This window comes from Fukomys damarensis, unplaced genomic scaffold (assembly GCF_012274545.1).
Source record: "Fukomys damarensis isolate Sample0158 unplaced genomic scaffold, DMR_v1.0_HiC HiC_scaffold_16, whole genome shotgun sequence".
Classification (NCBI taxonomy): Eukaryota; Metazoa; Chordata; class Mammalia; order Rodentia; family Bathyergidae; genus Fukomys; species Fukomys damarensis.
The window spans coordinates 74,104,521-74,132,436 of NW_022900928.1; the positions used below are offsets into that span (position 1 = coordinate 74,104,521).

Genomic DNA, 27,916 nt, shown 5'->3' on the forward strand with positions numbered 1-27,916 from the left:
GCCGCTCAAATTTAAAAGAGCCAGACTCTGGGTGACTACTGCCATCTGGTGGTAAAACTAGAAAACGCATTCACAATGCTACTAAAAAAAAAACTTGTACCTTTTGAAGTTATCTGTATTCTATCTATTGTGAACTTCAAAAATGGCACTTTACCAAAAACAAATTATGGGATTTTTTTCCCCCTGTAGTGCTTCTGAGCCAGCATGTCTGTGAGGAGTCAGGTAAACAGGTCTTTATTCCACAGGATGGAGTTTGTTTAGGTTGTCAAGAACAAGGCCTACTTTAAGAGATACCAAGTAAAATTTAGAAGACAAGAAGGCAACACTGATTACTGTGCTCGGAAACGCTTGGTGATCCAGGACAAAAGTAAGCACAACACACCTAAATACAGGATGATAGTTTGTGTAACTAACAGCGATATTTGTCAGATTGCTTATGCCCGTATTGAAAGGGATATGATTGTCTTTGCAGCATGTGTACGTGAACTACCAAAACATGGTGTGAAAGTTGGCCTAACAAACTACGCTGCAGCATATCGTACCGGGCTGCTGATGGCCCGCAGGCTTCTTTGGCATGGATAAGATCTATGAGGGCTAGGGGGAGGTAACTGGAGATGAATACAAGGTGGAAGGTATTGATGGTCAACCTGGTGCCTTCACCTGCTATTTGGATGTGGGCCTTGTCAGAAGTACAACTGGCAATACAATTTTTGGAGCTCTGAAGGATAGAGCCTTGTCTATCCCTTCCAGTACCAAACCATTCCCTGGTTATGACTCTGAAAGCAAGGAGTTCAATGCAGAAGTACATCGGAAGCACATCATGGGTCAGAACCTGCTGATTATATGTGCTGCCTAATGGAAGAAGATGAAGGTGCTTAGAAGAAACAGTTCTCTCTGTATATAAAGAACGTAACCCCAGACATGATGGAGGAGATGCATATACTAGAGAACCCAGTATATGAAAAGAAGCTAAAGAGAGAAGTTAAAAAGAAGAGGTGGAACCATCCCAAAATGTCCCTTGTCCAGAAGAAAGATCAGGTAGCTCAAAAGAAGGCAAACTTCCTCAGAGCTCAAGAGTGGGCTGCTGAGAGTTAAACCACATTTTCTATGAAGTTTTTTCAGACAACAAGCAAAAAAAAACATTATGGGAAAAAGAACAGTTTTTGCAACAAATGGTTCTTGGATGAATGGCTCCCCAGATACCTTCCTTACAATATGTATAAAAGAAATCAATTCAAAATGAATTAGAGGGCCAGGGATTTAGCTCAGTGGTTCGGTGGCCTGCCTTGCAAGCGCAAGGACCCGAGTTCAATCCCCGGTACCACAAAAAAATAAATAAATAAAATAAACAAACAAAATGAATTAGAGACCTAAATGTAAGAGTTAAAACTAGAAAAGTCTTATAAGAAAAGACAGGATCAAATTTCCATGACTTTGGATTAGTCAATGGTTTCTTAGACTTGACAGCAAAAGCACAAGCAACAAAAGAAAAAATAAGGAGGACTACATTGAAATTTAAAATGTTGTGATGCAAATTATATTATCAGGAAAGTAAAGACAAGCAACAAGAGGGAAAAATATTTACAAATCATACATCTGACATATAACTAGTATCCAGAATATACAAAGAACTTTTATGACAATAACAAAAGACAAAATGAATTTAAAATGGACAAAGGATTTGAATAGACATTTCTTCAAATAAGATATATAAGTGGTCAACAAACACACAAAAAGATGCCCAGCATCATTAGCCATCACTGAACTACAAATCAAAACTACAATGAAAAACCATTGCACACCCACTGAGATGGCTACAGTCAGAAAGACAGGTAATAACAGATGTTGGGGAGAAACTGAACCTGCATGGCTGCTGGGAATATAAAATGATGCGATCACTTTGGAACACATGTATGGCACTTCTACAAATTGTCAAACCAAGTTGTCTTGTGTCACAGCAGTTCCACGTCTACCTGTGCACCCAAGAGAAGTCAAAGCATACATCCACCTAGAAACTCAGAAATGAATGTTCACAGCAGCAAGCAGCGGAATCAACCATCAGCTGATGAATAAACAAAATTTGTTATGTCTGCAATGGAATATTTTTCATTGTAAAAAGAAATAATACATTAATATATGTTACAACACGGACGAACCTCAAAAACATTATGCTGAGTGGAGGAAGCCAGTCACAAACGACTACATGTTATATGCCTCTATTTATGATATATCTGAAATATGCAAAGCTGTCCAGACAGAAAATAGATTTGTGGGTGGCAGCGGCTGTGTGTGGGTGGGAAAGCAGTAGCAGCAAACCCATGACACCCATGCCAAAGCAGGTTGTTATCATGAAATCTCTAAAAGGTCCTCCATCACTGGAATAGGGAGTGATTGCTAAATGAGGCTGGGATTTTTTATGGAGAAAAACATTCTAGGGTAATGTGCCCACTTTTTCAAATATACTAATACCAATAGATACACTTTTAAATGAATGAGGTTTAGGATATGTGAATTACATTTCAATAAAGATATTTGTTAAATGGCAATTTAATATGTTTCAACCTATTACATTGATTTGACCCTTGTGTCAGGAACTCTTCTGGAATCTTGAATATGAATTATCTCTTTTAACCCTTAGGATATCTGTTTAATACGGGTACTGTTATTACACTCACTTTGCAGGTGAGCCTCAAACAAGATAAGTGAATGATACACAACCCTAGTAAATAAAGCAGGATAGCTATGATTTGAACTCAAGCCTGTCTGGCTCTAGAGCCTAAGCTTCTCTCAGAGGAGGTAGGCCTGCCCCTCTGATCATCAGTGCCTTTGCAAAGGTTTTCAGGTGTGGGGCTTAGGGTCCGGAGACACAAAGATGAAAACCATGGTGCCAACCTTCAAGAAGTTCACAGGCAAAGAGGAGGCCAAATAATTACAGGAAGTGACTGAGATGTGCAGCGGTTAAGTGCTGAGTAATAAAGATGGTCACTTGCTCCCAGCACCAGTGTAATGAGCATCTCTGTCCTCACGCTGTGACTCCATGACGGCATGACAGCAGCTGTGTGGGTTCGGAAAGGCGGCTCCCAAACGCATCCATCCCTCACTTACTGCCAAATCACCTCCCACTCCGCTGCTCAAACACACCTTGGGGAGTTGTCCTTGGTTCTCCTCCTCACGTGTTCTCAGTCCCCTCTCAGCTCTGCCCTTGCCAGCCCCAAGCTATATTTCAAACCTCTCTACTGCCCCATGCTCCTCCTTAACGTAGGCCATCATCACTTATCCTGTTATAGTACTGTGTCTGCCTCTTCACTGGTCTCCCGCCTCCTGTATTTATATTACAGAACGTCTGTAACTGTCCACTGAAGAGTTCCATAGAGTGAGCTAAGGGGAGGCAACAGCCCAGAAGGGGTGAAGCAGCTGAATTAGAGAGATGTGAGTAGCATGGGTTCAGCAGTATGGAGACACATCTGGGATGTGGGTATATGTGTATCTACAAGTCATGAAAATACCAGAGAAAGAACTTCAGCTACTACTGTGTAACTGAATTAGGTCAGTTCCCCGCTAAGGACAGTAAAGGTAAGAATGTGCCTAGTTAGGTGTGAGGAAAAGCGTGAAGAGAAATGGCCCAAGGCTTCTTGCCGGAAAGGGCCCCCAAGGCCTCAGCTGATGAGGGCATCTATGCAGAATGCCATGAAAACTAGTCACTCACAAGGCAGCAAGGTGAAAGATCCCTAATAGGACATCAGGAGAAGAGTTAGCAAACTCGAGGTGGAGAAGGGAAATGGAGTGTGGCATAATAAAGAATTCTCATATGAGAAAAATGAAAAAAATGGAAATAAATATTTGTAAATATGGGAGGAGGGGATAAAGGGAGGGCAGGGACAAGGGGAAAAAATGAGAACCAAAACCTGTCACGTAAAGGTATAAGATCCCAATGATGAATGTAACTGTACCGTATACCTAAAATGTACCAATAAACTCAATGAGGAAAAAAAAAAGGAATTCTCCTGGGAGGGAGCCTCTAAATCCTCAGATTTTTTTCCCAAGGGATAGGTGCATCTTTGTTATTTATGATGCCTCTGATGCTTCACCCTACCAGAGCCCCTAATAGCTTCCAGTGGGGGCTGCGTGCCAAGACCAATCATATGAATAGAGCTGAGGCCTGAGCCACGAGACAGGTGGGCTGAAAGCTGAGTTTAGTCACAGTGACCAACAGCTCAATCATGACTACATAATGAGACCCCAATAAAAATTGTAGACACCAAAACTTGAGTGATCTTCCTGGCTGGTGATGCCCGTTCATGTTGGGAGGATGATATGCCCTGGTTTCTCAGGGAGAAGATACAGAGCTTTATGTTTAGGATTTCCCAGAACTCACCCTGTGCATCTCTTCTTATGGCTGGGCCTGTTTTGTATAATTTTATTGCTACAATAAAACTATTTATAAGAATAGCACTTTTCTGAAGTCTGGAATCATTCCAGTGAATGATTACATATGAGGGAACTTCTGAACTTCAGGAACTTCTGAATTTGTAGCCAGTTGATCAGAATAAGAGAATGGAGAACCCAGAGCTGGCCAATAGAATCTGAAGTGAGGATGGTCCTCAGAAGGATATGCCCTTAGCTTGCAACATCTGGCCTAAATCTGAGTAGTTGGTGTTGGAATCACATTGCACTGAGCAAGCAGACATGGTAGGGCAGCAGGGTAGAGAATTTGTTCCCCAGGATTTGGTTGACAGTGTTCAGACATTCAGAGGCCTCTGGAGCAATGGCCCAAGAAGGCCTAGCTATTGCTCAACCTGGCAGCTGACTCTCGGCAGCATCTACATGGTGCTGGGTTTACAGCAATGCAGAATGGAAAACTTGTGGGATCAGAAAGACTTCTACCCAGTCTTCTGAAGGGTTGGAAAGCCAGGCAGTGTGATCCTGAGGGGGCAGAGTGTGAAACTGTGAGAGTAAAACCAAAAGTGCAGTGGAGGTCCCAGGGACTTGGAGAAGCCAGGAACATGGAATATCTGATCAAAGCCAGCCCAAGAGAGAAGCCATGAGAGCTACAAGCACCAGCAATGCTATAGGGGCAGGACCACCCAAGCCCTTTAAAGTTCATGTTTCATAGCCACAACCTGTCATGGGTGCTGGATACAGAGCTACAGGATTTAATGTTCGCCCTGCTGGGTTTCGCTTTTGCTTTGTTCCCATTGTTTTTTATCCCCCTATTCCCTTTTGAAGTGGGGATGTTTATCCTGTAGCATTCTATGCTAGAAGTGTTTAAACCTGGCATTTGCAGCACTGCTGAAAATGCTAAAATGTTGGCGACATTTTAGAAATGGACTAAGTGCATTTTGCACAAAGAGATGTGCACAAACATTTGGGGGGCCAGGGGTGGACTATTATGTCTATACCTGGATGTCCCTGAAAGCTTCATGGGCTAGTAGGTGAGGCCTTTGAAAGATGACTGGATTGTGGGGAAATATAGCTGGCTTTCAGTTAGGAGGTGGGTTCTGGTTGGAGGCTGCAGGTTACTGTGTGACTTGAAAGGGTTTACATAGAAACCAGCCTACAAGCTGAGCTTGAACCTGACCAAGGGATGATGAAGATGAAAAGTAAAGACACAGAGACAGGTTATAATCTGGGGGGCACGGGGGTTCATGGCTCCTTTCGACAGAGCCCCAAATGACCGGCGCACAGCAGCTTTATTTCCTCAGACACAGGCAGGAGCAATTAAGAGTTCCACAGGATTCATCTGTCTCCTACCACAGTACTTCTCCAGGTAAACAACTTAACCTCAGGTGTTTTTACTTTCCAGAGTGTTAGCAGTATGCGCTTTCTTGGTAGCGCTCGGAGGCCTCATTCTTCTCACCTGATCCCCACTGGTTCATCGCCTTCCCCAGTTCCTCAATTCACTCTCTGCTTCTTGTCTGTCATATCGTGAGCAGTTCTCCCGCAGCATGAGCCTCTGCCAATACCATTTTACCTTGGAGCCAAGTGACTGTGGACTGAAATGTGGGCCAGGTATTGTGTCTCAGTGACGAACAAAGTAATAAAAATAGTAACTAACTAGATCTGGGACAGATGCAAGGGAGAAGAGGGTGATATGCAGGGTGCCAGTGATGGCATTTAACTAAGACAGGTAGCAGAAGAGGAGGAGCAGTCCTGGAGAGAAGGGAAAAGCACTTTGGCCATGATGCAGGGGACCCACTGGGAAGCTCCCAAGGAGAGACAACCACAAGCAGATCGATGTGAAGAGCTCATGGGGAGATCAAGGTCAGAGAGAGTCAGATGCACACAGAGATCTCCAAGCTGACCCAGCTCTGCCATGAGATCACCTGGGACATGGCAGGACGCAAAGATGAAACTTGGTGGCCATGCATTGGGAACCTTTCAAGGAGCCTGACACATCAAAGAAAAAAGACACAAAAGAGTTCGTGGAAACAAAAGTGAGTGAAGAGCCCAGGGTGAGAGAACTCCAGTTATCAAACGTGAGAATATGTGTGATCTGAAAACCAAGAAAGGCTTTACGGGCTTAAACTGGGCCTGCGGAGCCTGGAAAACATCTCTCTAGGAAGTGAGATCTGCCCCCTGAGGGTGACTGGGTTAGCTGCCCTCCAGCTTCCTGAGTATAAGCACTTACCAGAGGCACACAGAGACATTCCAGAAAGAGCTAAAGATAAAAGCCCCATATGGGCAACAAGCTGCTATTTTTCTTTATAAGCCTTTTCAGTAGTTATTTTCAAATCACATGCATGTAGAAACTTGATAACAAATTCTAAAAAAAGAAAAACCATTTTCTTATCCTATTTATATGACTTAGTACTACATCAAATCTTTTAACTGGCTGTAATTGATATTTTAAAATAGATGAAGTCCATTTAGGCATGTTCCAAGGTCCTTTGTCCTGTATCCCCCGTTTCCCAGTCACACTAACCTGGGATACAATTCCTCTTAGATTATTTGCAGTGCTCAATGATAGCTGTACCCAGCAGCAACCATTGCTCAGGCAGTCCAGCCCAGGATGCATCAGAAAAATATTTAATCTCAGACAAAGAAGTAAACGCAGCAACTAAACATATGAAAAAATGTTCAACATCACTGGTCATTCGAGAGATGCAGATGAAAACAACACTGAGATTCCATCTTACTCCAGAAAGAAGGGCTGCTATCAAGAAATCAATGACAAATGCTGGGGGGCAAGTGGGGAGAAATGAACCTTCTCCATTGTTGGCGGGGGTGCAGACTGGTACAACCACTGTGGCAATCAATATGGAGATACCTCAAAAACTAGGATTAGAGGGGCCGGGGATTTAGCTCAGCAGTTAGGTGGCCTGCCTCGCAAGCGCAAGGATCCGAGTTCGATCCTGGTACCAAAAACAACAACCAAAAAAACTAGGATTAGAGGTTCCATTTGACCCAGCTATTCCCCAGCTGGGTATCTTCCCCAAAGAATTAAAAGAACCATACCACAGCTGTTTGGGAATTGATCAAAGTATGCTGTGATGCCACCAACACAGGCTGCATTTTCCTGGTGCTTCTTGGCTCTTAGAATGACTTCATGCTTTTATCTTTAGTTTCCCTCCCACCAAGGCCACAGCGAGACAGAGAAGTTGAAACCTGTTTCCACAGGGCTGAACCCATAAAAGACAACCTGGCCTGTGATAGGTTAAACGTAGCCCACTCCTCATGAATAAGCAATAGCCCAGCCCAAAACCAATAAAAGGACATTCCTTTCTTTGTTCTTTTGTTCTTGTCTTCTTCTTCTTCTGCCCCTTCTCCCTCTCTGCTCCCGCTCCCTGAATAAAATCTCCAGTCAGACCTCTCGGTGTGTGCGTGTCCTAGTTGATGAGTGTCACAATTCCCTTTCAACAGCGATATATGTGCACCCGTGTTTATAGTGGCACAGTTTGTAACAGCTAAAACTTAGAAACAGCCCCATTGCCCATCACCTGGAGACTGGATAAAGGTGTGGTTTTTTTCATGTAAAGGTACAAGTTCCTAAGGATGAATGTAACTGTATTGCATACCTAAAATGTACCAATAAACTTAATGGGAAAAAAAAGGATTTTTTTTTTATAGGATAGACATGTAAATACCAAATAGTTTCTCTGGTGTGAGAAACTGAAAGTGTAAATAATGATCAAAATGTATAGTAGAGCCGGGCGTGGTGGTGCACGCCTGTAATCCCAGCACTACAGAGACTGAGGCAGGAGGATTGCTGTGAGTTCGAGACCAGCCTGGACTACATAGTGAGTTCCAGGAAAGACTCAACTACATAGTGAGACCCTGTCTCAAAAACCAAAAAAAAAAAAAAAATTATAGTAGATAAGTGAAAAGTAACAAAAGGTCTAAAGGGGAGGAAAAAGTGGGAGGAGTAGGGGAAAGGAAAAAATGGAAACAAAATCTTTGTAAATATGGAGGGGTGGAAGGGTTGAAGGAAGGGCAAGGGAATGAGGAAAAAATAAGAACCAAGATATATCATGCAAAGGTACAAATTCCTGATGATGAATGTCATCATATTATACACCTAAAATGTACCAATAAACTTAAGGAAAAAAAAAGATATTTAAAATCTTTACCCAGCAGTGCTTTGGATGCCAATGTTGACAACATTTTGGTGTGTTGCACAAATAAAAATTGAGTACAAAAACAAATTTAATCATTTTTTAGGCCTAATAAAACAGAAAAAGAGGAACTTCATCATCCCTTATTCCTACCACAACCATCACAATGCTATGAGGCTTCAGCAGGCAGCTTCACTTCTTCCAAGCCAGTTCCTAGGCCCAGGCTTCCCTGTATCCATCCCACAATATGGGGACTACTTCCTGGGCCCTGGCGGTAGTTACCGAGTACCTGAGATTTCTCTGGACTCCCACTATACCAGGAGCTCTCTTTAACTTTCTCCCTAAATCAAAGTCAATTAATATTTCCTAGGTGCCATAGTCTTGTCCTTTTATTTTGAGAAGCATGATTTACTAGAGGTAAGAACAACCAAAGTACAGCCTGTGGGCTGAATAGAGCCCACCACATTTCTGTATGATCTGCAGTTACTGAATCCAAGTGTCGTCATTACTTTTTCTCATTGCTGAGACAAAGTACCCAACACGCATAGTTAAAGGAGGAAAGGTTTCTTTAGTTCAGTTCATAGATATATAAGTAGAGAGTTGGCTGGCTTCAAGGCTGGGTGGCATGGCAGAGGGGCATCCAGAGGAGACACAGTTCATGGTTGGTAGAAGGTAGCAAGGCAACTAAGTAGCAAAAGCAGCTTTTTCCTGCTTCTTTTATTCTACCTAGGCTACCAGGCGTAGGGCAAGTACTAAATGATTCAGTGGACTTATTTAGTAATCACACACCTTTGATCTTGGCACCACACACTTTAGATCCAGCTACTTCTGAAAAGCCTTCCTAATGACTACATGAGGCTCTGAGGGGACATCTACATACAGGCAACAACACCAAGTCTGTTTACTTCACTGCTCAAAAAAGGGCCCAATGCATTGAGGACAAACTGTTGGGACAAGGAAAAAGTGATTGAGAATGCCAGCAAAATGAGATGGGGGACTGATACCAACAAAGACCATCTTAATTCAGCCTGAGTTTTGAGCCCCTTTCACCCTTGGACAAAGAGGAGAAGATGAAATTAAGAAAGGACTAAATAACTGGCGACTTTTAGGTGACTTTCCAGTGATCTGGAGTGGGAAGAAAACCTGGCAATAGGTTTGGAGGTAATCCCAAGTTCGTGATGATTTGTAAACCTTGAAAATAACCTTAGTTACTCTTATTTTGCTGTCTTCAGCCTCGAAAGGGGAGAAGAGAGACTAAGTTTAGGGTAAATCAGTCCTGGATAAACACTACTTCAACGACCAACAAAACTACATGCAGAGTTGAGCAGAAATCTGCCCCTCAAATGTGAACACAGCAAAGGAGACAGATACAACATGAAAGAAGAGATGCCAAGCTCTTCACTCTTTTAGTCACCATCAGACACTTCCACAGGTCCAAACAAAGTAAGTCAGTGCTTGCAGCACAAATGTCCTTCAAGCCCCTGAAAAGTCACCTAGGAAACCATTATTATCAGAGGCATCATCTCCAGCAAAGTTGGTGGGGGACTAATCACATGCTGCTGCTCAGTAGCACAACTCTGAAATTAGTGTCTTTTAAAGTCAGCTTAAAATGAAGCGAGAAGTTTTACATGGGTTGTTCCCTCAGTTGCACTATGAAGAAATGGTTTTTACATTTTATAAATGGTTGGGGGATCAGAATAATACTACTTGGTATTACAAATAGAAATATGCTCTCACCTCCAAAATTCTTGTTAGAAAAAATTTCATATGTTAAAGGCCCTAACGTGATTTGGAGACAAAGTCTATAAGGAGATTATTAAGGTCAAATGAGACCACAATGGTAGAGCCCCTGAGCCAATCTGGCTAGAGTGTATGTAGGGAAGAGCAGCCAGGGATGCACATGCACAGAGAAACTCCTGGTAAGGACACAGTGGGTGGAGAGGCATCTGCAAGCCAAGGAGAGACCTCAAGAAAAACCAGACTTGGTCAGGTTTGATGGCCCATGCCCATAATCCCAGTGCTTGGGAGGCTGGGCTGGAGGCCAGCCACAAGCTTGAGACCAGCCTGAACTATGTAACAAGTCTCAAAAAAAAAAAAAAGAAAAGAAAAACCAGACCTTTCCCCTGCCCACACCCTGATCTTAAGACTTCCAGCCTCCACAGTGGTGAAAAATATGTTAGGGACCTGACGGCGCCATTATGGGCCGCGTTTCCAGGTTCTTCATGTCTCCATGCTACTATCTTAAGTTTCCTTTTCCCAAGGCCACAATAGTTTTAGAGAATTAAAACTTAGCTTCTGCAAGGCTAATTCCTTAAAAGGCAACATGGCTTGCAACAGGCTAAGAGTAGCCCACTTGCTCACAGATATACAATAGCCCAGCCCCAAACTTATAAAAGGACCATCCCTTCTTTGTTCTCTCTCTCCCCCTCTGATCTGCTCTCCTGAATAAAATCACCTGTTGGACCTCACAGTGTGTGGCCTTATTGTTGAGCATCTACTTTCCTCTTCAGTTTCTGCTATGACAGCCCAAGCTAATACACTTAGTGACACATGAAAATTATATCGAACAACTTATTGCAGACTACATTGACAAAATAGCTTTGGGACAGTCTTGCTCAGTAATCCTCTTTTGGCTGTTTTCATTCTAAATGGCATAGTTGTGACAGAGGCTGCAAAGTCCGACGTTTGCTACCTGGCTATTCACAATGCCTGCCAGCCAACCCTTGCCCTGAGCATCTTGAATAGTGATCGCTTTTTTTAAACACGAGAGATCAAACTCAGGGCCTCTGAACTGAGCTACATTCCAACCCTTTTTAATTTTTTATTTTGACAGGGTCTGGCTATGTCATTAGCTTACCTAGGCTGGGTTTGAACTTGAATTCTGCCTTGGCCTCCCAGAGTACTGGCATTACACCTGGCTGAGTGCTCACTTTTTAACACCAATGTCTTGCTTACTTCTGCATCGAGCAGCATTTGGCACACAGTGGGTTCCTTTACCCACCAGCCTTCAAGCTCAAACAGATCAGGTTCTACCTCTGCTGCCAGGTGACCTAGGTCAGTAAGCAGACCCTACCCCTTGCCGTCCCTACACATCCACAGCAGTCATCCCTGGGTGCCCCAACGCTAGGTCTGGCCTGGACATATCTGTTACGTATCTGAACCTAGACCTCTCTGACGGGATGACAGGCGCGGGAACATCCTCCCCACCAACAGTGAGATGGCAACTGATCACACGTACATTATATGACCTAGTATCTGAGTCTCTTACAATATGCCTTATGTTTTATTCAATTTTTAAAATATTTCATATTTATAAATAAAAATTATTTCAAATGGACATTATTTTTAAAGTGCCCCTTTGTTGAAAAACCTATCAGAATATTTCAGCTTACTTGAATTAACTAAAATCGTATAGCCTATCCTATGATTCAATCCACCCCTAAATCTTCCTAAATCTTGCTGTTCTGGTCTTTAGGCACCCCATGACTCAGCGGACACAGAAGCCAGCTCTTTGGAGTGTGAGTGTGAGTGTGAGTGTGTGCATGATAATGCTGAATTTGGCTTCAGAGAGGTCTGGGAAGGTGCTGAAGAGCAGACATCTTCTCATCTCCAATGCAGAGATACTATTACCCCAGGGTAGCTTAAGAATTCTCCGAACACCAAAAGTCATGAGCTTGGTAGCTCCCAGCTCAACAACCAACACAAAACCCAGCACTAAGGAGCTAAAAAGATCATAAAGAATGGCAGTGCAGCATTCATGGCAATGCTGAACAGGTTCATCACACAATTCTCAGACCAGCTCTGTGGCTCATGCTGGCCTTCGCACCCCACACCTACTCTGTGCAAACCACATAGCGAACCACATTTTCCCAATTAATGACAAACTCTGGAGATAAGCGAATGTCCCCAGGGACTTTTAATACAGTATTCAGTTGCCAAATTACAGAATGTAGACCCACACTGAGAGGAGACCTAACACAGGGTAGAGGATATAAAACCTCAGTCTCTTTTCTAGTGCACCCTTACTAGCCCACCCCTTTTCTATATTTTCCAATCAACTTGTATTCCCATCATCTATTCTTCTAATACAGTTCTCCATTCCTCTGAGCATCCTTGTTCACGTCTCCCTGAACAAAAGTCAATCATCAATAGTTCCTAAGTGTCACATTCTTGTCTCAAGAATGTTTACTAGAGGAAAAAAGTCAAAATATTTAGGCCTTATATAAACAAATATAGTCACCTCATTTGTGCTTTTAAATTCATAACTCATGTTAATAGTATAAAAATAGGGAAGGAGGTTTAGAAAGGTGTGTTCTCAACACCAAGGTCTACTCTTACCAAAAGGGATACATTCCAAGACCCCCAGTGAATGCCTAAAACTACGGATATGGTTTATATATACGGTTTTCCTATGGAAAGGATTCCATAATCTCTGTTTTATTTTTTCCCAGTACTTGGGATCGAAGTCAGGACCCATGATCTGTGTTTAACTGTTATAGTCCTTCCAACTACAGTGGGCCCTCAACTTACAACCAGCCTGACATGAAAATAATTTGGGTCACAACTGGAATTTTAGTTTTAACTTACCACAAAAGTCTTGACCCAAAAGCTGGCCGACTGTGGGTTAAGATGGGTCTCAGATACAGATTAAACACTTAAAGAGTTCTGTAAGGTACATTATAACATCCTTTCCTGTATTGGGTTAATTGAGAATCCTGCGCCAATGTCTGTCTAAGAACACTGGACAGCCCTTGCAAATGAACTAAGTTAGTCAAGGATCCACTGTATGAATGTTAACCTAACAGCTCAAAAGCTTTCCTGTGGATGAAACCATTTCTGACCAGAGTCTAGCTTTAGATCTCCTTTTCCAATTACTGTCCCAATATGCCTTCTCCTGGGTTCACTTCCATCTTGGCAAAGAGACCCTGTGTCCAGGAAACTGCCATCAGGCTTTCCTACAGGGTTGACAAATTCTCAGTAAATAGCCATTATTTTCCTTTAAAAGCCCAGAAGCAGCTGGGTCTCTTCAACTTATCCCACCTGGCTCTCCTGGCTTCCATTCCAAGTAAGACATTAGAAACATCCATGAAACAAAGCAAAGAGTTCAGGGGCCGAACTGCCCAATAGTTTTCACTGTGCTCCCGGAGGCCTGGCTTCACTGTGTTCATTTTCATCTTGATTTGGCATCTCTAAACCCATACGGCGCAGGGAATGTACAAAGAAGCGAGGAAGCTTGCAGACCAGCTGGAGTTCCTCCTTCCTAGACCCAAAGGGAGGCAGGATCAGTTGCCGGGCATGCAGGTGGAGGGGGATGTAGCGAGCTTTTGACTGTATCAGTCCCAGTTTCTTCAGGGTGCCAACAGGAAGCTTCTACACAAAGAAAAGACAGACCCTTGAAGGCAAGGCTGATGATCCATGCTTCAGCACACAAACATCTTAGAAGACCCAGTAATGGACAGCCTGCTTCAGGGACACATCTAGGAAGGGTTTGGAACCCAGAAAAAAACAACCACAACAAAGAAGTTCTTATTGGCCAATGCTCTGGCCTTCCTAGAGAAATGGTTGAAATACCAAAGGATAAAAAGATTTCACCATAGTTCATACAATAGCATGAAAGGTGGCTTTAAGTTTCAAAAAGATTAGCTTCCTGACAAAATCTAAGACCAAACACATGAAACAATAAAGCTTTGCTAATAGATTTTGCAGTTCATGAGGATGATAATTAATTGTTTCTGAATTCTCTGCAGCTAGATAACCAGTAACTCATTTAAGGGTGAGTCATTTTGTTTAATGAAACAAAATCACAGCTCTCTCCCTTATTCTGATGCACACTGGGTATTACCTGCATACCAGTATTACCTGGGGAGCCAACCTATTCCAGTCTGAGTACTTGTGATCACCAAGGATTGGACAGTCCAATCCAAAAGACAGGTGAACTCGAAGCTGATGTTTTATTCCTTGAGAAACACAGAGAAAAGAAATTATGAAAATAATGTTCTTTTGTACATGTTTGCTGCATTTTGTCTCTCTGTTCATCCCTCAAAGGGCATTTGTGTTGTCTCCGCCTTTTGGCTATTGTGACTAATGCTGCTGTGAACACGAGTGTGCAAATATCTACTTTTAATTCTTTTGGGTATATATAAGTAGATTTGCTGGATCATATGGTAATTTTTTAAGGAATTGCTGTGTGCATTTTATTTGTTTATTTATTTGGTACCAGGGATCGAACTTGAGCCCTTATGCTTGCAAGGCAGGCAGTGAAACCACTGAGCTAAATCCCCGGCCCTGTTTTAAAATAAAGTTATTCAAACTGCTATCCCCAATCATCCCTCTGGAGCATCCCTCGGATCAGCACACGGTTACACAAGTACACTGTACCCTCAGCCCATCCACAAGCCAGAGCTCAGAACAAGGGAAGAGCAGGGTGGAAGCCACCTTACTAAAGAGCAGGGTTACCCTTACCAGTAACAGGCTGGAGCTCCACGAGGGCAGAGGACACAGTGCTGCTGATCACCTGGTACTGAGTTACAGCAATCTGAGCATTGCGGCTGGTCCGCACCTTCACCATCTTCCTGTTTTCCATGCGGTAGCTCGGGGACAGTGTCATCTGAAGCCAAGTAAATCAAGATGACTTTTGAGGAGAGAAACCCTGGCTTCCTGGAGGCACTCACCCACCTTGTAGTGCTGCTGCTGCCCTTGCACCTCCTTCTCAATGATGGGGATATCCACAACTCCTGCTGAGGGCATGGGGACACGCACAGTGATAGCCCTGGGGGTGACACACACAGAGCTGCTTTAGTCACAGAAGCCTGGGAGGATCTTCTGGGACTTGGGTCATTTTAGAGGGTACCAGACCTTCAACAGTAACATGAATATTTCTTGCAATTTCCTATGCCTGTCTATGATATAATGAGAGGGTAGATCACCAATAAAAGATATCTGAAATGGGTTACTGAGTTCTGGCTATGGTTTCTGTGACTTTTTTCCCCATAGTTCCTTCCTGCTTTACTTACCTGGCAAGGACAGGGTTGGTCCTATGTTTCACCAGCTTCATTCATTTGTTTGTTTATTCATTTAGTATATGACCAGAACCCACTATCTTCTATCATTTTAAAAAAGATGCCTGTAACTCCAGCAATAAGGAGACTGAGGTAGAAGGACTACCACAAGTTCGAGGCCAGCCTAAGCTACACAGTGAGTTCAAGGCCGCCCATGAGACCTTGTCTCAAAAAACCAAAAAATAAACAAAGGTACAAAACCATGTCATACTAATTTTCTTTTAATTATACATCTATTATTGTTTTCTTTTGTCCCTAAATATTCTACAATTCACAAGCATGCTTTTAAAAGTAAAAGAGAGGCTTACAGGAAATAGCCAGCTCTCAAGCTAAGCATTAAACTAAGAAAATCATGAGGACTGTGGGGAACTGTTATAGTATATAACTAGGTGTACCCCTAAAACCTCATGTGTTTATAACTCAGGTGGGAGGTGGCTGGATCACAGGCATGACACTCATCAGTAGATTAGGGTTTATAGCTCAATGTGATGTTGGGAGGGGAAGCCTGGTGGGAGGAGGAGGTCACAGGGGGCAGCTTGGAAGGGTCTGTCTCCCTCCCTCCTCCCCTGACTGCATTCTACTTCATATGCCACGCCGTGAGCTCTTTCCCCTCTGCTGTGGTGCTTTGCCTTGGAGCCAGATGACTATAAACTGAAACCTCTACAAACTGTAAGCCGAAATTTACAAGTGATGAGTATTTTGTCTCAGTGACAAGAAAAAACTAAGATAGGGACCCTCTGATCATAATCTAGTGTAGTGGTTCTCAAATTTGCCTGGACATCCTAATCTTTTGTGGAGCCTTCTGGTAGCACTAGGACCAAACCCAATTCTCACATATACTAAGCAAGTGTTCTATCACTGGGCTACATTCCCAATCCCCATTTATGGAGCTTCTGAAAAATACAGTTGCCAGGCAAGCCTACTGGTACATGCCTGATATCCCAGTATTGCTCATATATGTGTATATATATGTGTGTGTGTGTACATATATATATATATACACATATATACATATATATGCACATGCACACACACACATATATATACATATATATTATTGCTGCTATATACACACACACACACATACATATATATATATAGAGAGAGAGAAATACACACACACACACATATACATAGAGAGAGAGAGAGAGAGAGAGAGAGAGAGAAAGAAAGGGGGGAGATGGGGGGAGCAATCTCCATAGCTACCCGTCATGAATCAGAACCTCTACGGTTAGGTCTTAAGCATACAGATTTTTAAAGGGCTTCACAGATCACAAAATACCTACAAAATCTGTAAAACAAAGAGGACTAAAATTTAAAATATAAATACTTATGAATCAAATGGAAAATAACAATCCCAAGAGATTAGATAAAGATAAAATAAATGGTCTATTCCTAGAAAGGGAAACTTAGGCAGCCCATAAACACAAAAAGGCAAGCAAGATCACCAGTATGAATAGGAAATAAAAGTGGTTTTTTTCACCATTAGTGTGGCAAACCTTTTAAGAATACATCAGCAGACATAAAGGGAGGTTTGTACTCAACACTAATGGCAGTAGCATTATAAACTGGCAGTGTTTTGTAGAACAATTTGGATCCTCTTACAATTTTAAGCATGTAAATGCATCAACCCAGGAATTCCAATGGTACGAATTTACTCTAAAAAAAACTGCTATTGGGCTGGGAATTTAGCTCAGTGGTTTGTGCTGGCCTTGCAAGAGCAAGTTCCTCTGTAATCCCAGCACTTGGGAGGCTGAGGCAGGAGGATCACTGTGAGTTCGAGACCAGCATGGGCTACATAGTGAGTTCCAGGTCAGCCTCAAATACATAGTGAGACCCTGTCTCAAAAAAAAAAAAAAAAGAGCAAGGTCCTGAGTTTGATTCTGAGTACCAGAAAAAAAATTTTTTTTCATTAAAATACTGCTATTTTGGATGGTTTGGATGTAGTTTATTCCTGCAGAAACTCATGCTGACATTGAATTGCCATCCTGCTGGTGCAGGAAGCAGAACCTTTAAGAGGTCACTAAGCAGTTAAGAGGGATGAATGCAGCCCTGGTGGAATTGGCCTAATTCTCAAAGGAATGAGCTCTTGTTTGAGGGACTGGATCATTCTGACATAAACAGGCTGTTATAAAAGCAAGGCTGCCTCTCCTGCTTCTCTTCTGCCCTTGCCCTTCCACTTTCTACCAAGCGGAAGCAGCACAAAGGCCTTGCCAGCTTCACACACTTGGACTTCCATCCTCCTGAACTGTCGCCAAAATAAACTTCTTTTCCTTCATATTATGTAGGCTCAGGTACTGTCACAACAGAAAATGGACTAAGCCAAATATATGCATACACTCTTTGCCATAGACTCTGAAAAAGAAGAGATTACCTAAATATCCATCTGTATAGTCCCACAGAGCCAAAACATTTCTAAGTGCACTACACAAAACACTCTCCAAAATATATGATCCAAGCAAAAGCAGCAGAGTATAAAGCAGTAGATAAAATATGCAGTCTTACAATAATATGCTTCTAGTATAACCCTAGAAATTTACATAAAACACTGGTAACAGTGATTTCCTCTAAGGAAGTAAACTGCACAGATGGAGACAAAGAGTTTCTTTTTGACTCATGTGTCTCTTTTCTATTTAAAAAAAAAAAAAAACAAACAAACTAACCCCGATGTAGATCTATATGTACTATGCACTACCGTGGAAAGATTCCTAACACACAGAGTTAAGTGCAGGGAAAAAGTAGAATGTAAATTGTATAATGTATTTTATATACAGAGAACTGGCTTTGAAGTTAAACATTTGTGGGCTCTGCTCTTTGTACTCTCCTAACTAGCTATTTGATTTCAGACCGATTACGTGTGTGTGTGTGTGTGTGTGTGTGTGTGTGTGTGTGTTTAGATACATAGATACTATATTAGATGTATGTAAATGAATTAAAGACCACATGGGTAAAAATCAACTGCTTACAGTGGTTGCTACCTCAAAAGGAGACACTAGAATGGGGAGTGGATGGATTATTCAGGGGCCTTTTACTTTATTGTTTGACTATTACAGCACAGGAATGAAATCACGTATTTCTTGTATAATTCCAAAAATTTTGCTGTACAGCCCTAATTAAGAATGACTATTTTCTATTAATAGTTCCTGCTGTATGACAGATGAACAGAATGAAAGAGGTGCCTCTGTTTATATCACCTCTACTGCCATGAATGGGCCTCATACCAGTACTTCTTTTCAACTTGACGGGTTCTAAACAGCTCTTGGACTTGATGTGCTACTTCCTTCTCCCAAGCCAGCACCATTACACCTGTGGTTTCCTTGTCTAGCCGGTGGCACAGATGCAAGGGCTCTGCCTTGTGGCCATGAAGCACCTTTGCCAGGATGGGCAATACTTCACTGATGCAGAGCTGGACTCCAGGGCCACCTACAAGAAAAAAACAGGTCTGAAGTTTTTACCAAAGAGCTTGTCATAGGAAAAATATCTTACATATAAATTGTCAATGTTTTCTAAAGTTGTACTATTAAAGAGCGGCAGGGAGGAACAACATCAGTATGTCGAGGTCTTGCTTGCTGAAAAAGAATCAGGTCCCCAACCTAGACTACTAAGTCAGAATACGTATTTTAATAAGCTGCCCTAAAAACTCATATGCAACTAAAGTTTGAGAAACCCTGTCCTGTGGCTTTCTCCCCAGACATACTTTGCAGGACTATGAACCTTGCCCTGAGGCATTAAAAGAAGAATGTTTAAGAGAACTGGTTTTAAGGTTAAATATTCCTGGGCTCTACTCTTTGTACTCTCTTAACTAGCCATTTGATTTTAGACAGATTACTTACCTTTTCAAGCTTGTTTTCTCATCCATAAAAGGAAAATACTATAACTGGAAAATACTGTAATCTCATTGGAAAATATTAAAGTGAGAAGTTGTGAGAATCAAAAGTGAAAACAAACATGTAAAGCACTTGACAATGCCTGCTTTGTCTTTGAACACTACCTTTTTCATATCTCCCCTCAAAGCATTACCTTCTTCTAGCTGAAATATTCCTTCGACTCTTACATAAACATGCTTTATCACTTGTTTCTGACTTAACTTCACCACTCCTTATCATTTCCCTTATTACTTTTATTCAAAGATATCTGAGTTTCCATTAAATTCCAGTTAAATCCAATTAGATTTTGTTACGTATACTCCAAAACTAGCCTCTCTCTCTCTCTCTCTCTCTCTCTTCCTCCCTCCCTCTCCTCCTTCCCTCATTTCCTCTTACCTATTATTTCCTCTTTCCAACTTTTGTTTGTTTATTCTTGAGCCACGGCTCTCAATATACTGCCCAGACTGGCTGCAAACTCTTAATACTCAGCCTCCCAAGTAGCAGGGATTACAGGCCCATGACACCATACCTGGCTCTTGTGAGTTTTGATGGAAAATAACCTGAATGCTAACAGCACACAGTCTTTGCATTTCTCAAAAGCAATTCCTGTGCTGGTCTGTACACAGGAATTACTACTGCCAGATGTTTGGAAATGGGGACTACCTTATTTATGCCTGTCCTTGTAAATGCCTTACATAGGATAATATTCCACAAGGTTTTAATTCATTTGAATGCAACAGTGTCTCCCGTGTAATACTTCAAGGTTCTCCCCTAGTTATAGCAGAAAGCGGCAGCAGGTCCCTCATACCTTGACCAAATAGTCCTTACCATGGACAGGGAGACCGTACGGCTTATTGATGACCACAAGATCCTTGTCCTGGTGGAGAATCCCTCGGCTCAGTGCCTTAGCAAGAACGTTGGGATGAATTCGTTGCAGCTGCTGTGTGAACCGCACTAGTTCCTGCACCCTCCGCTGAACAGGGTCTGTGGGCACCTAGTGGGACAGAAAGGGCGGGGGGAATTCCTGGTGAGAAAACTGTGGAGAACAGGGAGAAAGGCCTTCATTAAGGTCTGGGTGATAATTTGGTAACCCAGACTCATGCCTTTCTCAAGTAATTTAACTGCACATGTAGTGCTGTCTTTAACCTGCATAGGCACGCTGTGGTTAGGACTAATCCGGGCAGTGTCAATGAGCCACAGAATGACAATGAAACCCTACTGACGTCTCCCCTCCAGGGTCTCCTCATTCTCCCACCATACATCCCCCACAGGTAGTTACTTGCTGTCAGATGACCCTCCTACCACCCCTGGTCTGGGAAACCAATAAGCGCACTGCCTCTTGGGAATTATGGTCCTTCCCAGCTCACCGCCTCCTCTTTCCTCTTTTGTTCCCTTTTCTGGGCTCGGAGTTTCTCCGCTAATTGCTGGGCGTCCAGAGGCCTGGATGCAGCAGCGGTGGAACAAAATGGCTTTGAGACAAGAGTAAAGAGACTCCTCAAAAGCGGGCCGCAGAGGCCAGGCGCACTACAACTGGGCGCCGCCATCTTGCCGAAGGGGGGGTGGGGCGAACCCAGATCACGTGGAGGCGGGGGCGGGACACTATGGGTCACATGAAGAAGGCCGGGCCTGGCGTGTCACGTGGCCGGTGAGCGTTTATTGCGGCTGCGCTGACCGGTAGCTGCAGCTGGAGCGGTGGCGTGTGGAGGAGACTCGGTGAGTGTTAGGGGACCAGGGCTGGGGCCGGGAAATGCCGGTTCCTCGGCGTTTTCCGCCTCCCCAGGATTTCCGTTCTGGGATAGCACTGCCCAGGGAAGCGTTTCTCCGTACGGAACACAACCTCACTCAAAAACACTTCCCCACCCCCGCGTCATCTTAGAAGCAAAGCTCCATAGCTCGCTCCCAGAGCCTTCCAGGGCACCTGCCTAGTCCCACTTGACAACCACTTCCTCTGCCAGTCCCATGAGGGATGCGTCGCGGCCCCTCCCATTTCTTTACGATTCGAGCTCCGTTGATGCCCGGATCTCTGCCCTTTCTGCCCCTCGCCTTCCGACTTCCAGCTTCTTTGTTTCTCGTGTAACCTGTTCTGTCCTGCCAGGGATACCGGTGGCCCCTTCGTTAATTCAGGCCCTAGGCATCTAATTCCTTCCTAAGGAGCACTGCAAGTCCCTTCTGTGCTTCAGAATTCTTTTCTTGGGGTCTCCCTGCTCTTGCTAAGGCAGAGACTTCAAAGTACAGAGAACAGACCCCCTTCTCGTTTTGCTTTATCTGCTCTCCTCTTTATAGTTTGCACCTGCCCAAAGCCTCTTTCTCCCGGTCTTAAAAGACGCGGAATAGGGGTTCCCGTGCCTGAACTGCAAGCGACTCCCTCTCATTTTAGCAAGGGAAGGCTGGGAAAATGAACAGCTGTTTGAGATGGTAATGTGCTTTGGGATATGCAGTGTCCTTTTTAATGAAAGATAATGATGAAACCCTGGGAGACTAATGGATCTGTACTGCTGGAAGAGGGACAGCATGGGCTACCTGAGGAATTAGAGAGTAAGTAGTTGAATTAGGTTTAGGTCTTACTGCTCCGAAAGGAATTGGCAGAAAAGAGCGACAAAGAACATGAAACAAAATTGAACAGTTGGTTAGAGCCAGCCTAAAGAAGACTAAATTGAAGAATTTAAGCTACATGTGATAGGTAGTTAGCAGTCTTTGAAGCTTCTCCTGAGAGACTCCTTGAAAGAAGAATTCTAGAAATGAAGCTGGCAGTCGAATTCAAGACAGATCTAAAAGGAAAGTGTTGGGTAGCAGGGAAAACAGCTACAGTCCGGGTGATCAGTAGTGAGATCATGCCCCATTCAGTGGTCTTTCCTCCCTACAGATCTTTGAGTTTGAATTAGTAGTTATCCAGGTCAAAATCTAAAGAGTGAAAGTACTGTAAATACATTTTGTAGAGTTGAAAAGATGTTTCTGTAACAAAACAGGTGATCTGCACATAAATGCAAAGAATTCCAAAGAATATTGAGAAACTACCTGTTTTTCCTGTCACGCCCCCCCATTCACAGATAGGTTATAGATCTATAAAAATTGAGAAATTCCATCCTAAAAGAATTACTGCTTTTTAACTGTTACACTCCAGACCCCCAGTTCTAATTTAACTAGACAGCCTTATGTCTCTTGTTACTTAGTTACAAGAAGGCTCCTTTTCCAAGAATGTGAAATTTAGACATCAGGAATAAGTTCCGATCATTAATGCAAGCCTATTTTGGGTACAAGACTTTTATGGTTTGGATAATGGTGCTGGGAGAACCTTACTACCTTCACTTATCTTGATGGCTTTCAAGAAACAACACTTGCAGAATTGGCCGTCTGAGTCAAGAAAAAAACGAAGAACCAACTCAGATGTCATTGCTGATGACAAACAGCTTGCGTTCTTGGGTTTCAGGTTAAGCTAAGGCACGTGCTAGAGTGTGTGAGAAAACACTGTCTTCTGAAGAAAGAACTTTTTGGTTTTTCTTGCTGAAACTTTGCAAGAAAAATTTATAGAATTCAAAGGTTCTGTTTGTTATTGCTTTATACCCTCAGTCGCTGTGGGAACAGAAGTTACAACTTCCTTAATGTTTTTCCTATGAGCTGCCCTCTTTAAGTGTAAAGATTTCATGCAAATACCTTTTTAGTTTTTCCTTTTTTTAATCTCTGTATTCCCTTCTTTCTCTTTTTCTTTCGCTGGATTCTCTTTTTCTTTCGCTGGATCTATATTAAGGCATTGGTTCTCTTGTGTGTTAGGGGTTGGGGGAGGGGATTTCTGCTGCTGCTAGGAATTGAACCTGAGACCTTCCAAATGCCAGGCTGCACTTTACTACTGAATCACTGTGTATCTCCAGCTCCTTCGTTGTTCTACTTCTGCATCAGTCTCATATTGTCTTTTTAGTTGGGAATGCCTCTTGTCTAAACTACTTTCTCAGTACAAGAAAAGAAATTCCATGAGTGGGTCTTCGTTATAGGATACAGCTTTTTTCAAATGTGACATATATTTATATAGGTCTTGATGTTACAGTATGTTCTTGACATAATTATATAAAAAAGGACTTAATAGTTTGATTTTAAAGGATATTTTCTACGCTGTGCAAGAACAGAAAGGTTACCTTAGTATTTCACAAACAAAGAATGAAGGAACTTATATTTAAGTTTCATAAATGTGAGATTGATTAATGGCATAAAGTTAAAGTTGCAGCTCCTCAGTGATTTTCTAGTTGAAAATTAACCAAAGATCCTGTTTCCCTGAAGAACAGGAAGTACTTGGACATTGTTTTATGGTTTTAGATTAAAAGAAGCAATTAGCAGTAACTCTCAGGAGTGTCTCGGAAAGTGCAGTTTTGGGAGCCAGGAGGTCTGGGCATTAGTCCTGTTTCAGTTGCTATGAATTTGAGCACGTATTTGGGTTTCAGGTTTTTGTCATTTATATCTTTACAACTCTAAATTTCTGTGATACAAAAGTTTTTCCAAGGATACTTCAGTACTTAAACAATTTATTTCAGACTTAACTCAAATGCGTTTAGCAGTGGTAAAGGGAATCTGGATTCTACGCCAGTTCCCCAAATTTAACTTTGTACCACTGAGGTAATATTTATATTTGGAATTCCTCTCATTGAATGGTGTTGAATAATCATTAAGATTTCCTAAGTGGGATGTTGGGGGGGTGCAGATAGAAAAAATATTAGAGGACTGTGGATATAGCTTAGTAGAACATATTTGAGACCTTGGTTTCAGTCACTGCACCAAAAAAAAAAAAAAAAAAGTGAGAAAACAGTAATGGAGACCTATAACATGAGTATTAGTTCTTTTCCCATACCAAATTTAAAGAAATTTCATTTTGCTATTGCTTTTCATACTTAGCTTTTGTGTAATGATCAAGACAGGTCTACCTTAAATCAGTGCTTCTCAGATTGTTTTCATTTCATGACACATGTGAAAATCATTGTACACTGGTAAAAGCTGGAGGTGGCCCACAGAGAACAATTTGCCTGAGCACTCTGGTTGTCCCCAGTCCCCCTCTGACAGCAAGTACCGAAGGCTGAGGACAGACACTCTACCTTGAAACCTATCTAGCCTTTAGGAAGCTCAGCTCCACATCCAAGGCCTTTGTCCCAAACTCTGCCTAGTTATGAAAAGAAACTGTATTATTGGTTATTTTTGATAAGTCAGTGTAATTGGATTTACATTTATGTACCTTTATACACTCTTGTTTATAAAGGTCCTAACCTATCCTTACAGACGTCTGTCTAAAAGTATGTAAATATTAGATGATAAAGAGGTAAGAAATACTTTTGCCATGATGTTATTGTCTTTGTTTTCATTTTGAGACTGGGTCTCACTATGTAGTTCATGCTGGACTTTAACTCAGTAGCCCAGGCTAGCCTGGAACTCTCAGCCATTCTCTGGCCTCAGGCTCCTCGAAGGCTGGGATTACAAGTATGCACCACCACACCTGGCTCAGCCATGATTTTTTGACTCCATTAGATTATAGGTGATCAGAATCAAGTTATATCATGTAAAGGTACAAGATCCCAATGATAAATGTAACTATTGTTTGCTTTAAATGTACCAATAAACTTAATGGGGAAAAAAAGATTATAGGTGATCTTGGTCAGGCCTTTTTACAGAAAATTGAGAACATCCAGAGTCAAAGATCATCGTACAAGCAATACGTGAAGTTTTTAGTTTATTTTATATGTTTCATTATAATAATACTTAAAGAAAATATGAAAAATACAAAAAAATAGAATGGGAAAAATCGTTTATAGTTCTGTTTTCCAAATATGTTAACATCATGTTTTTTTCCCACTTTATGTACATTTTTTTCATTTATGGAAATTTTTGAGCATTTGCAGAAGCAGGGAAACTTCTCTTAAGGAGCCTATGTACCCATCATCCAGCTTCTATAGTTAATCATCCCTGGGCCAATCTTGTTATACATCCTGCACCCCGTCTTTGCCTCCCAGATGGTTTTGAATCAAATCCCAAACGTATTTATTTGTAAACACTTCACTGTCAATTTATAAAAGATAAAGACTTGTTTTTACTCTAACCACAATACCATTATCACACCTTCAAGAAATATATTCATAATGTCACCAAGCAACTAGTCATTGCACAGATTTTGCTGTTTGTCTTTTTTAAAATAGTTGCAAAGTGTGATGTAAGATCCAAGAAAGATCCCACATCACCATACACTTTCAATTAGAGAAATACAACATGGGCATACAGGAGAGATGTATGGTCTGTAAAACTTGTGAATGTCAGGGTCTAGAGGCTAAGAGCTTCCATTTTGGAATCAGACTCAGTTTCAGATCTAGTTCTGCCACTTACTAGCTGTGTAACCCATAGTTTTACTTCACCTCTCTCACTTTAATATTTTTAGTTAATTTTTGGTTATTGAGGATTAAACCCAGGGCCTTGAGCAAGATGAACATATGGTCTTCCACTGAGCTACACCCTCAGCCCACTTTGGTACTTTTAAACTGTAGAATGTGGATGATAACTACTTTAGAACCACTTGAGAATTGAGTTAACGCATATTAAAGTGCTCCCAGTACATAGTAAAGCTCCAGGTAGATAAATGTCAGAAAACTGAAAATGGACTAAGTTGGGCTGGGCATTTGACTCAGTGGTTCCGCCACCTGCCTCCCAAGTGCAAGGTCCCGGGTTCAATCCCCAGTACCAAAAAGGAAAATGGACTAAGTCAAGAGGTAATGGAACTTAGTCTAATTCTGTCACTTACATGATTCATTTCAAAGTTTCGGACCTAGCTGGGTGTAGTGCACACTTGTAATCCCAGCAGTCAGGCTGAGGCCAGAGGATTACTGAAAGTTAGAGGCCAGCCTGGGCTACACAGTGAGTTCTAGGAACAAGCAAGCAAACCAAAAAAAAAAAAAGGAAAAGAAAACTAATTGTCCTAAAAAGACAAAAAAAGAGTTTAGGACCTTAAATCTCTCACAAAGAAAAGGAAGTGAAATAAGCAACTATGTAATGCCAAAATTCCAATTCTCACTGGAAGTAAAAAGTAGGTATTTAGAAAAGTCATAGGTTGTGAGTAGTTTGCACTTGAGGCCTTGCGATTTAAAAACATTTAAGCTCTCCAGCCTGATTTATTCATTTGTAAAACAAAAAGACCTACTTAATGAGATTGTTGTGATAAGCAACAAGATAAATATATGTGGTGCTTAGCAGATAGTAGATACACTATTAATGGCATATGGTGTTAGGTCGAAATAAGATCATGAACACATTTTCAGAACTAAAGAGCTACATATTTTATGGCGTTATATAAAGAAAGGTAATGATATGAGGAGATACACTGGAAAGTTAGACCTGGTTTCCAGAATATTAACAGTAGAAAATTAAGGAACTCTGAAACCATATGTTTGGATAAAAACCAGATGATATGAAGATACCCCTCAAAAATGAAAGTGTTTCCAACATACACTTAAGTAGAATAAACCCATTTTCTACATTATTTGAGCAAACACAAATTAAAGGTGTGGATCATTCTATTTTCGTTGTTAATTATTGGCACATACTGTTAAGGGTTTACCCAGGTGATATTGTTAGTCTAACAAAAATAAATTCTACTCCACTCACAGTGTTGTTATGAGAACTGAACTCAAGACTGATTCGGAAAAGTAGATCTACAGTCTCAGAGGTGCGTTTATCAGAATTATCAGATCACTGCTGCAGAGATTTTGATTCAGTGAATGCTGAGGTGAAGCCCAGAGATCGATTTCCCTCTTTCCCTCCTACACAGTAACTACTCTAGAAGACTGGGCTTAAAAAGTCCTTTCTGTTTCGGAAAGGTGAAGTTACTGAGATGAAAGGTAAACTTGCTAATGAGTATAGAGAAAAAAATGTTAATTTATCAGTGTAATTCATAGATACAGTTTTAAAGTCAAGTAACAGTTGAAAGGCTTACAATGGAAAAAAAAAATCACAGCTCCTCTGCCCTCCGCACCACCTGACAGTTACATTCTTTAGAGGCAATCACAGTTATTTTCCTCTTTCCTCTGGCAGGGTTTTCGTATTTCCGAATCATTTGATATCTTATTGTGTTTTCCCCCTACTTTGAGCCTCTCAGGCTCTAGCTGTGTACCTTTACCCAGCCCTTCTCCCCAATATAATTATTGTAGACTCTGGCTACAACAGCCAGCTTTTCTGTATTTATACCTCTGCCAAATACCTTTCCCTGTTTAGCCATGTGATGTCTTATTGCTGTGTTACTCTTTGTGGTTAGTTTGTCTGGGAGCTATAGTTTTCATGTACCTACTGTTAATTTTCCCCCAAGTGTGCCAGAACATTTATCACATTCTTATTAGTTACCCTGTGAGCTCCACTGTGTCACCTCACTTGTTCATTGGCTCCCAGCTTTTCACCATCTTTACTTTTCCTGTTGCTACATTCGCCA

The 27,916-nt window shown here is 41.8% G+C and overlaps 2 protein-coding genes and 1 pseudogene across 5 annotated transcripts in view; 2 read left to right on the forward strand and 1 right to left on the reverse strand.

Moving 5' to 3' along the window:
• Positions 1 to 234: 234 nt before the first annotated feature.
• On the forward strand, positions 235 to 1,095 carry LOC104865231 (annotated as a pseudogene).
• An 11,350-nt stretch (positions 1,096 to 12,445) lies between these two features.
• Rpusd4 (RNA pseudouridine synthase D4) lies at positions 12,446 to 21,092 on the reverse strand. The gene is made up of 7 exons (XM_010628651.2): positions 20,844 to 21,092; positions 20,305 to 20,470; positions 18,832 to 19,033; positions 15,228 to 15,321; positions 15,015 to 15,159; positions 14,412 to 14,509; positions 12,446 to 13,922 (listed from the first exon to the last, which is right to left on the reverse strand). The coding sequence occupies exons 1-7, from the start codon at positions 21,018 to 21,020 to the stop codon at positions 13,683 to 13,685; spliced, it is 1,122 nt and encodes a 373-aa protein (XP_010626953.1). The 5' UTR covers positions 21,021 to 21,092; the 3' UTR covers positions 12,446 to 13,682.
• Positions 21,093 to 21,103: 11 nt separating this feature from the next.
• Fam118b (family with sequence similarity 118 member B) overlaps positions 21,104 to 27,916 on the forward strand; it is a 55,478-nt gene continuing 48,665 nt past the window's right edge. The window contains exons 1-3 of one of the 4 annotated variants that reach the window (XM_010628653.3): positions 21,104 to 21,189; positions 27,102 to 27,160; positions 27,263 to 27,332. The gene's annotated coding sequence lies outside the window, so the exon portion shown is untranslated. The other 3 variants (XM_010628654.3, XM_019208092.2, XM_019208093.2) reach the window with 3 other exon arrangements.